General features: G+C 31.2%; 1 protein-coding gene across 1 annotated transcript; it reads left to right on the top strand.

The window, feature by feature from the left end:
* The first annotated feature begins 3,565 nt into the window (after nt 1-3,565).
* Nucleotides 3,566-6,734, top strand: LOC105794096 (probable inactive receptor kinase At1g48480). Its single transcript, XM_012623084.2, has 2 exons — nt 3,566-5,228; nt 5,804-6,734. Exons 1-2 carry the CDS (start codon nt 3,857-3,859, stop codon nt 6,397-6,399), a joined length of 1,968 nt encoding a protein of 655 aa, XP_012478538.1. The 5' UTR covers nt 3,566-3,856; the 3' UTR covers nt 6,400-6,734.
* Nucleotides 6,735-10,704: the final 3,970 nt, after the last annotated feature.

Here is a 10,704-nt window from a genome sequence, read left to right as displayed (position 1 = left end):
CCTTATTTTACTATACCAAGGATAATATCTTACTGTAGAAATTTTCAAAATATTATATTTGTGGTCCCGAAACCACTGTTTCGACTAGGCCCAAATTCGGGCTATTACAGGCTTGGTTTGGTTTGCTAGTTCAATAATCATGGTGGGTTGGTTTCCTAGTTCAATAGTCATGGTTTCATTCACAACACAATTCTCGTTCAAAATTTGTTATTTAATCAAATATTTAAAAAAATCAACATCGGAAAGTCAAATTAAAAAGGTAATCAACCTTAAATACAATTATTTGAAAATAATTTAAAATAAAAAAATAATATATACCGAAAGTATATTCTATTTGAAATTTCTTAACCCACAAATATGTAACATAGTCTTGCAAAAACCTTAAAATTATTCTAAAATTTAGGCATATACACAACAAATTGATTACTTATAGTACCCATTTTTACTTAATTTTCTGAAATTAATTATAACTTTTTAGACAAATCAATATTACAGTATTATTATAATGTAAATTATGTCCAACGGAATTATCTTGGGGTGGGATTTATACAATTTATATTATGATAGTAAGATCTTGAGATTCTCTTATATTAAGAAAGAATTCTTAGATATTGAGTGCAAGATCTGACAAATGATAAAATTTTGAAGTTTCAAAATTTCAAGTTCTTCATGTAGGATTGTTTCAATTTTTGTTTAGTGTCTCGGTTTATATAGAAAATAAACAAATTTTTCCATAAAAATTATATCATGCATTTAGATAAATTTTTAAAACTATTAATTAAAATGGGTGAAAAATTTTATAAAACCAATATACTATTTCGAGTTCATATAAAAATGAAATTTTTTTTTTGTTAAAAGATAAAAACACTCGCATACTTATATAATTTATTTTATAAATAACTAATTGAGTTAGGTCAATAGATGATATTAACTCAATAATGAGAAATGAGATATATTTAAGAAATAAAAAGAATTAATGGCAATCCTTTAAATTCAGTGGCAACGATACGTTAAATTATTTTATTTACTTTTTTTAATCTAAGGCTCGGCCAAACTTAAAAGTTTTTACTTAAAATATTTTCAGCTTTTTTCAATTTTCGTTTTTCCTAAAATTATCCCTTTATTCTCGTAAAACATCTTATCAAAATTTTTTTCGTAGAACATTTTCCAAAATGATAAGGCTCTGTTCATTGTAACACTCCTATACCTGACCCAAATATCGAGTTAAAGCATCGGGATGTTACATTATCTACTACATTATTCACTTATCAAATATTTTCATATAAACTTTCATAACTTTTTAATTTAGTCCCTTTTTTTGTCATAAAAGTCAATATTTACTAATTAATCACATTAAATCAATTTCTTTTCTTGTTACATTTTAATCACATAATTTATCTCAATATATTATTTCACATATCAAATTTCTATTTATTTCACTTCTATTATTTCATCCACATATTTTCTCAAGTTTAACAATTTAGTCATTGTTATCATAAAAATTCCATAGTTTTCCACAATTTCACTTTTACAATACTTTATGCGTATTTCATCATCTCATAACACATTCGTTAAACTTTTAAAATAATTTCCTTATTCCCATATTAAATTGTTTCACACTTAAACTTTTGTACAATTTTCAATTTAGTCCCTATTGCCATGTAATTTATTTTTCACCTTATAAGCACTTTAATCAAATAATTCATTATAATATCTCATTTCACGTGACAAATTTTCATGCATATCACTTCTCTTATTTCAATTATAAATTTTACAAATTTTACAATTTAATCCTTAACATCATGAAGATTCATTATTTATTATAATTTCACCTTAACATCACTTTGTAATCAATTCACTACTTATCATAATCTCAAATTTATGTTTGTTTCATTAAAACAACTTTTAAGAAATATTTTCAAGAAAATTTTCAAACAACAAAAATATTTTACACAGATTCATCCAAACATAAAAAAATATTAGCTTTTCTAGAAAAGTAAGTCATTTTCCAGAAATTATTTTTCGGAAGCCATTTTCAGTGAAGCAAATGGAGTCTAAAACTTCAAACTGGGTTTCAATTAAATTCAATATAGAGTCGGATTAGATCTTTAAATAAAGAGTAAGTTTTTATTTTTATTTATTTGGTTAAAATATAAAATTTGACATTTAATCCACAGAAATTCAAATTATTTAAAAGCATATTTTGTTAAATTATTTTTAACTATAAATGAAGTTAAATTTTTATTAAAATGCTAAAAGTGAAAATTGATTCTAAAAATAAAGGGAAAAAATTAAGACAAAATAATTGATAATACAAAAACCTCACTAATAATAATATCAATTAAAAACTAAGAACATATAAACCACAAACAAAATGTAATATAAGAGTAAAATATTTTAATATAATAATAATTGAAATATGTAAAATTTGTTAAATAGGTAATTAATCAAAGTTAATTTATAATTTTTTTTCATTTTGGCTTTAATGAAAGTTAATCAAAGTTATTAAGAATGCAAACGAAGTTGATATTTTTATAGGCATAATGACTTATTTGGCTCTCTAACTTTTAAAAAAAATATTTTAGCATTCCATTTAAAATTTTGCCTCTTTTAGCTTTTAAACTTATGTTATTTCTCAAATCACCTTAAAATAGATAGTAAAATTACATTTGTTAATTTCTTGACATGGTATTCACGTGTTTTCATGTTAGCAATTAATTAAATTTTTAAATTTTAAAACATTATAAAAAATTTTAAATTTTTAAAATTAAATAATTACTAGCATGACATACACGTGGATATCATGTCAATAAAATTAATAAACATAATTTTTCTATCTATTTTGAGGTGGTTTGACAAATAATATAAACTCTTGGACTAAAATATTTTTTCATAAAATTAAAGGGCCAAATAAATTATTATACCCATTTTCAGAATACCTACTTCTATCCCTAATCTTTAAGAACACTTAAAAAAAACATGTGATAATAACACAATATTACCTGCCCGAAACAATATTTTTAAACAAAAAATAATTATTTTATTACCGAAAATCTCATCCAAACATTCCCAAATCAATTATTTGCCAACAAAATCATTCTTCGTACAGAAAGAAAGCTTTGAATTTGATAAGGGGAAAAACTTTCCGCCACTTTATCCAGACAAAAAAAAACACCTTATAATCATAAAAATTTATATTTTTTTATTTATTTAAAATTATCTTTAATTCTTATGTGTCCCAATCCAATTAAACTCACATCTTTCTACACCAACAATAATATTAATACTAATAAATTGAGAACCAATCAAGTATGTTTTACTAATTATAACATTCATCCATCTAAATTGAAATGAAAAATATTAATAATTCCGAATTAGTGAATATTTTAATTATAATTAATGGGTTGCAGCAGTTAAAGCGCCGAAGACTGAAGCTGCATCAGTAGGAAAAGGCCAAAAACGAATGGCTTGTTGTTTGTACTAAAAACGTTCTAATTTACGTATTTAATAATAATAATAAAGGAAACCTAAGAAAGACAAAAAAGAACAGAAAAAGAAGGGAAACGGGGTTGACGAACCAGCTGCAGCCATCCTTACTGTAAAACAGCTAGGGTTTGCCTCACTCTATTCTTTCTCTCTCTTTCTTGTTCCTTTTTGGCACTCATCACTACCCACCCACTCTTTACCTATCAACACAGAAAAAATGCTCTCTCATTAACACTTTTTCTTTTCTTCTTGCAATGCCTCCAATCTAGGCCGAAAAGGGAGAAAAGAAAGCTGTTTCAGATCAGTCTCCCACCCACATTATCCTATTATATTCCTATCCTTGTTCTCCTTGTCTTCGCCATCACCCAAAATGTTCACCCAGTTTTTTTTCATTGCCATTCTTTCTTCACTCCTACTGCAGGTGGCCAAACCAGATCTTGTCACCGACAGAGCTGCTCTTTTGAGCCTTCGTTCCTCAGTCGGAGGCAGAACCCTCTTATGGAACGTCTCGAACCAGAGTCCATGCTCGTGGGCTGGGGTTACGTGCGAGCGGAACCGCGTCACAGTGCTTAGACTACCTGGTGTTGCTCTCTCTGGCCAAATTCCGACTGGCATTTTCGGGAACTTGACTCAGCTGCGCACCCTCAGTCTACGTCTCAACTCGTTAACTGGACCACTCCCTTCGGATCTTGCTCTCTGTCAAAACCTCCGAAACCTTTACTTGCAGGGAAACCATTTTTCGGGTGAGATACCGGAGTTCCTTTTTGGTCTTCATGATTTAGTGAGGCTAAGTCTTTCTGGGAACAACTTTTCTGGGGAAGTCTCTGTTGGGTTCAACAATTTGACGAGGTTAAGAACTTTGCTTCTTGACAGCAACAGTCTTTCTGGGTCGGTACCTGAGTTGGGTTCTTTGCAAAACCTCGACCAATTTAATGTGTCAAATAATTTGTTGAACGGCTCAATCCCCAAGGGGTTACAGAAATATGGGTTCGATGCTTTTCTGGGGAATTTGCTTTGTGGGAAACCGCTTGACAAGGCTTGCCCTGCCACTGCTACTGCTGCTCCTGGGAATACAAGTGAGCCCGCCAATCCAACGAATGAGAATAAACCGGAGAAAAAGAAGAAGAGCAAGTTGTCTGGGGGTGCAATTGCAGGTATTGTTATTGGATCTGTGCTGGGATTTCTTCTGATTGTTGTGATTTTAATGATTTTATGTAGAAAGAAGAGTAGCAAGAAATCGAGGTCAATTGACATCACTTCGCTTAAGAATCAAGAAATGGAGATTCCTGGGGAGAAATCAGGTGGGGAAATGGAGAATGGTGGATATGCGAATGGGAATGGGAATGGGTATTCAGTGGCGGCGGCGGCAGTAGCAGCAATGGTGGGTGGTGGAGCCAAAGCGGCCGAAAACAGTGGGACCGGAGCTAAGAAGTTGGTCTTCTTTGGGAATGCAACGCGAGTGTTTGACTTGGAGGATTTGTTGAGAGCTTCTGCAGAGGTTTTAGGTAAAGGCACGTTTGGAACAGCATATAAAGCAGTGTTGGAAGGTGGAAACGCAGTGGCTGTTAAGAGACTCAAGGATGTCACTATATCTGAGAGGGAATTTAAGGATAAGATCGAAGGGGTTGGAGCTATGGATCATCAGCATTTGGTCCCTCTCAGAGCTTACTATTTTAGTAGGGATGAGAAGCTTCTTGTTTATGATTACATGCCCATGGGAAGCTTATCTGCGCTTTTGCATGGTGAGAGCATTTCATCCTATTCTTGGATAATTTATTCTTGTTTTGCTTTTTTCAGATTTATGTTATCATTTCCATTCTTCATCATCTGTTGATGCTGGAGTGGAGATAGTCACGGTCACTCCTTTTTTTACTGCCATTATTTGTTATCATCTGACTCTTAGTTTTGGATCCTTTTGAAGTTTATCATAATCTGTACTATTTTAATTGTAACACTATTTATTAAATGTCATCGCTGTATCTACCTGAAGATTCATTTGGTATGTCTTCATCATCTCTGAGAGGATTATGGATTGATTCTCTTCTAAAAAAACTGATAAATTAGGAATGCTTAGAAGAGTGTAATACTTCATTGGTATTTCATGGAAACATGAAAATCAATTTGAATGGGGTTGCATTGATCTTCTCATTCTGCCATTTACCTCTCTTGTTATGAGCTTCTCATGTTGCATTGATGTTTCATTTACCTCTCTGCCATTTCTGGAGATTCCATCATAATCTGTAATGATAACAAATATCCTCATGCTGTATTTACCTTTTAATTTTTCTTTCATTGCTCTGTTAATTTTGGGATGCAGGGAATAAAGGGGCAGGAAGGACTCCACTGAACTGGGACATTAGGTCTGGAATTGCTCTTGGAGCTGCCTGTGGAATTGAATACCTCCACTCTCAAGGCCCTAATGTCTCTCATGGAAACATAAAATCTTCAAATATCCTCCTCACTAAATCCTATGAAGCTCGAGTTTCGGATTTTGGACTGGCAAACATTGTAGGTTCATCGTCCAGTCCCAATAGAGTGCTGGGGTACCGGGCACCAGAGGTGACTGACCCCCGCAAAGTATCACAAAAGGCTGATGTTTATAGCTTTGGTGTGTTGCTTTTGGAGTTATTGACTGGGAAAGCCCCCACCCATTCAATCTTGAACGAGGAAGGAATTGACCTCCCGAGGTGGGTGCAGTCTGTTGTTCGTGAAGAATGGACTTCCGAGGTGTTTGATCTTGAGCTCCTCAGGTATCAGAATGTGGAGGAAGAGATGGTCCAACTCTTGCAACTTGCTGTTGATTGTGCTGCACAATACCCCGACAAGCGCCCCACCATGTCTCAAGTGAGGAGCCGAATTGAGGAGCTACGTCAATCTAGTTTGCGAGACGATCTGATCCCGCAGCCTGCCTGATAAGATCAATGAAGATGGCCCTGGATGAGTTAGCTGATTAGCTCAAGCAGGCCACCACCATACACCATTATGCAAGTGGGTTAAATGGATTATCAATGCATTTTTCTGTTCTTTTTTTTTTCTTTGAATGTCCATAATTAGCATGTTAAGTTTGGTGGCCTTAGGCCTTGTTGTATGCTTGACTCTCTCCCGGTCTCATATTCCTTATTAGGCGCCCATTGTCATTGTCATTTTCTTTTTTTCTTCTATCCCTCTAATTCTCCATTGGTCGTTGGATTGTATTTTTTTTTTTTTTCATTTATACTTTGAGGTGGAAATCTGTTCTATTTGGTTCATGTTGGGTGGATATTGGTAGTTGTAATTATTACTTTTGCTTTTGCTTTTGCAGCTTTCTTTTTATATGTTGAATACCAGGCTGTTTTAGTTGATGTCTTTTAACAAATAACAAAATTTCAGTAACATAATAATTTCACTCGCTGGCATTGCTAAAACTTTTTAGCAAGGAATCTTTGAAAAATGCATACAATAAATTGAAAGATAAAAGAATGATGGGAGGTTTAGATATGAAATCTAACAAGTCTTAGATATTTTCCTAATTTATGTAAACAGTAAATGAGAGAGTGAATTTGATGATGATGGAAGCCTTTAAGGTGGACCAAACTGTCTTGAGGAAAGCCCATGTATGTAATAATGTAAATGCAGAAACTTTTCTCAAAAGGTGGTCCTATTGATATAGTATTGTTTAAGCTTTTGTTATTTCCCAAATTTTGTTAGTACTCAAACGGCGGTAAATTAATTCTTATCGTATTTTATCTTTTTATTTGAAAAATAGGTTAATTATTCTGTACGTTAAAGTAAAGAGTAAAATTGATATCTTTTGTTAAAAAATTAATTTTTTCGTACGATTAAGAATTAGTGTGGTTAAAGTGACATATAATGTGTCATGTATATTTTATGCTTGAATCAAATTTTTATAATAATAAATTAAATTTTTAATATTTTTTTGTTTAATGTATAAAGATTAGTTTGTCTACTTTTAAATAGAAAGAGTAAAATACAATTCAAATATTAATATAGGAGCTTTTATGTGAATTTGTGATATGAAGGGTTATCCAATACCGTCCATTAGTACATGAAACATGGGATGGGATGGGATGGGATGGATACGTTTTGTCTATTGCCGTTGGCTTTGGGTTGTCTTATTCGGTGTCTTTCTTCAATACAAATGGTTTTTTGATCTAATAATACAAAAAATGGGGGCTGTTCATGCACTATGAAGCAACCTAGTGCCCACGGATCCTTTTCTTGTCTATTGTCATTTTCTAAAATACTAGAAATTTCAATTATTGCTAAACATAGAGATTGGTTCGTCAAGATCATTGTCATATTCGCATATAGGAGGTAAATGAGTGGATCTGCATGAATGGTTTTGAATTTAAATTATTTAGAGCTCATATTCATTCGAAAGTGGATAATTTCGTGTTTGGATAAATTTAAATTATTGACTTAAAGATGTTTTGGATTTGGTTAATTTTCGATATTAGCTTTCTCAAATTTTAATTATTTTTGAGCTTGAGCAAGTCTCGAAATAAATTCAAAATCTTTTGTATTAGAATTTTTCTTTTAAATGTTCATTATAATGAATTTTACTTTTACTTAAAAGAAACAAAAAGTGAAAACTTAAAATTTAAAATTAAACTGTTTATATGAATACCAAATTGTACAATAATGTTATTAATATATTGAGTGTTATCTATGGTATAGTAACTTTTAACATAATGTCATCAATTAATCCTACTTGAAATTAGTTGAAAAATACAAATAAGTAATATTTATATAATAAAAGTAATATATTAGTAGGATTATATAGGTAATTTATTTTTAATATAAAATAAAAAAATCACTTTCTTAGAAACTTGAACTTAGGTGCTCAAGAATTTAGGGTATGTTTGGTTGGGTAGAAAAGTGGAAGATGGACGTCACGACGTCGATCCTGCATTTTGAATTATTTACAATTAAGTCCTATTTTTATCTCGGGTTAGCTTTAGAGCTTACGTAAGCTCGTGTAAGACTCAAAATTGACTCTATTTCATGCCGAATGTATGTTTTAACTGAATTTTAATTATTGACTGCTATGAATTGTTTGTACTTTAACCGTGTTGCTCTGGAAAAGAATGTGACATCTTGTAACTCGAACCCAACGATCGGGTCGAATAGTAGGGTGTTACAAATTAATTAATCGTCTTGTGCATAGTTTAATTGGGAAATAATAATTCATTAGTAATTAGTAAGTTAAAATTAGTTTTAGCTTAGCTAGCTTTAGTTCAATACAATCATGGATTTGCACTACTAATTTGTAATTCGATTAGACTAGTGCTTGTTTTCGGATAGTTAATTTAGTAACAGTTTTCACCAACTTTAGCAATCCCCTAAGTACGATCCTCGGACTACTTCCAGTATTTCGTTGTAAATTTAAATCTTTATTTAATTGCTTTATTTTAAGCCTTGGTGCATGTACGCTAAAGCGTGATCATTCGGCAAAGTTGGTAGACTAACAATGAAATCCAAAGAGATTCATTCCCATTTCTACTCGGGAATTGAAATAGGTTGCAACAACCCAAAGGGATCTTGATGTTTAGCTTTCACTTGTTGGCAAGTCAAACATTTTGCAACATATTCAATGATTTCCTTTTGCATACCTGACTACCAACACGATTCTCGTAAGTCACGATACATTTTTGCACCACTAGGATGCATAGCAAATGGATCATCATGAGCTTCACATAAAATCAATTGCTTCAATTCAACATTGTCAGGTACACAAATTCAATTATGAAATCAAAGAGAATTATTTTTATCGATGTTGAAATTCTTTCCATCGCCTTGCTAAACAAGCTTTCTCTTCTCAACTAGCTTAGCATCCGGAAGTTGTGTCTCTCTAATCTGATCAATCAACCTAAATTTTACTTTCAACTCAACTAACAAGTCGCCATCACCACACATTTAAATGAGAAAACATTGATCTCAATTCGACTAATATTTCATAGCTCAAGGCATTAGCTACTACATTAGCTTTCCCGAGATGATAATCAATTACGCAATCATAATCTTTCAACACTTCAATCTAGTGACACTGACTCAAATTTAACACCTTTTAGGTGAAGAGATATATGAGACTTTTATGATCTGTATAGATGTAACAATTTTCACCATACAGATAGTACATCTAGATTTTTAGAGCAAATACCATGACATGTGGCTCTAAACCATGAGTCAGATAATTGTGTTCGTACGGCTTCAATTGTCGGGATGCATAAGCGATCACCTTGTCATTTTGCATTAACACACAACCCAATCCGCTCAGAGAAGCATCACTAGATATTACATATTCCTTGATATTATAATAATATTAGAAAAGCATAATGACTTAAAGCATATTTGAACTACTATAATAATAAACAATAATATATAATAATTAACATATAATGTACTACTATTATATATAACTATTATTACAATATAGATTATAATAAATTTTATAGTATTACATGATATTATAATGTTTAATCATTGATGCATATGTAAACAATTAATATTAATAAAATATTAATACATATATTACGATTATTATAATATAGATTATAATAAAAGTTGCATTATTACTTGATATTATAATGTTTAATCATCGATACATATATATAAAATACTAAAATATTATATGATATGATATAACATTATATAATATAGTAGGAGGGCTAACTTTCAAATGTATGAAAAGTATAGGGACTTAGAGCATATTTCAACCAGTACAATAATAAACTTAATATATGATAATAATTAATATATAATTAACTACTATTATATTATAGAATATAATAAAAGATATAGTATAAAAGTAACATGAATTATAATATATAATAATAATTAATATAACTTCTTTTTTTTGGTAAGTAAGGAAGGCATATAACAACCTTTAAGATCTAATCTTTCTTACATGAAAATCCCCTGTTTTATCCTCTAAAAGGAGTTGCCTAACACCAAACATGGGGAAATCAATAATTTTCGGTTCGTATTTATTTCTAGAACAAGACTTGGCTATGCAATCAACCATTTTATTTATTTCACGGAAGACATGTTAGATTTTGACAATCCAGTTGCGCCTACATTCCTCCTTTATTCTTTAGACTAAAGTTGTTGATTATGACCCTACTGAAGCATATGTTAGCATATCCATTAGACTTTTATTGTCAGATTCAATTATCACCTTGGTGTATCCCTTCTGCCAAACTATTTCAAGGCCATGGA

Source organism: Gossypium raimondii, chromosome 3, assembly GCF_025698545.1.
Source record: "Gossypium raimondii isolate GPD5lz chromosome 3, ASM2569854v1, whole genome shotgun sequence".
NCBI classification, from domain to species: Eukaryota; Viridiplantae; Streptophyta; class Magnoliopsida; order Malvales; family Malvaceae; genus Gossypium; species Gossypium raimondii.
This window is presented reverse-complemented; position numbering and strand designations above follow the sequence as displayed.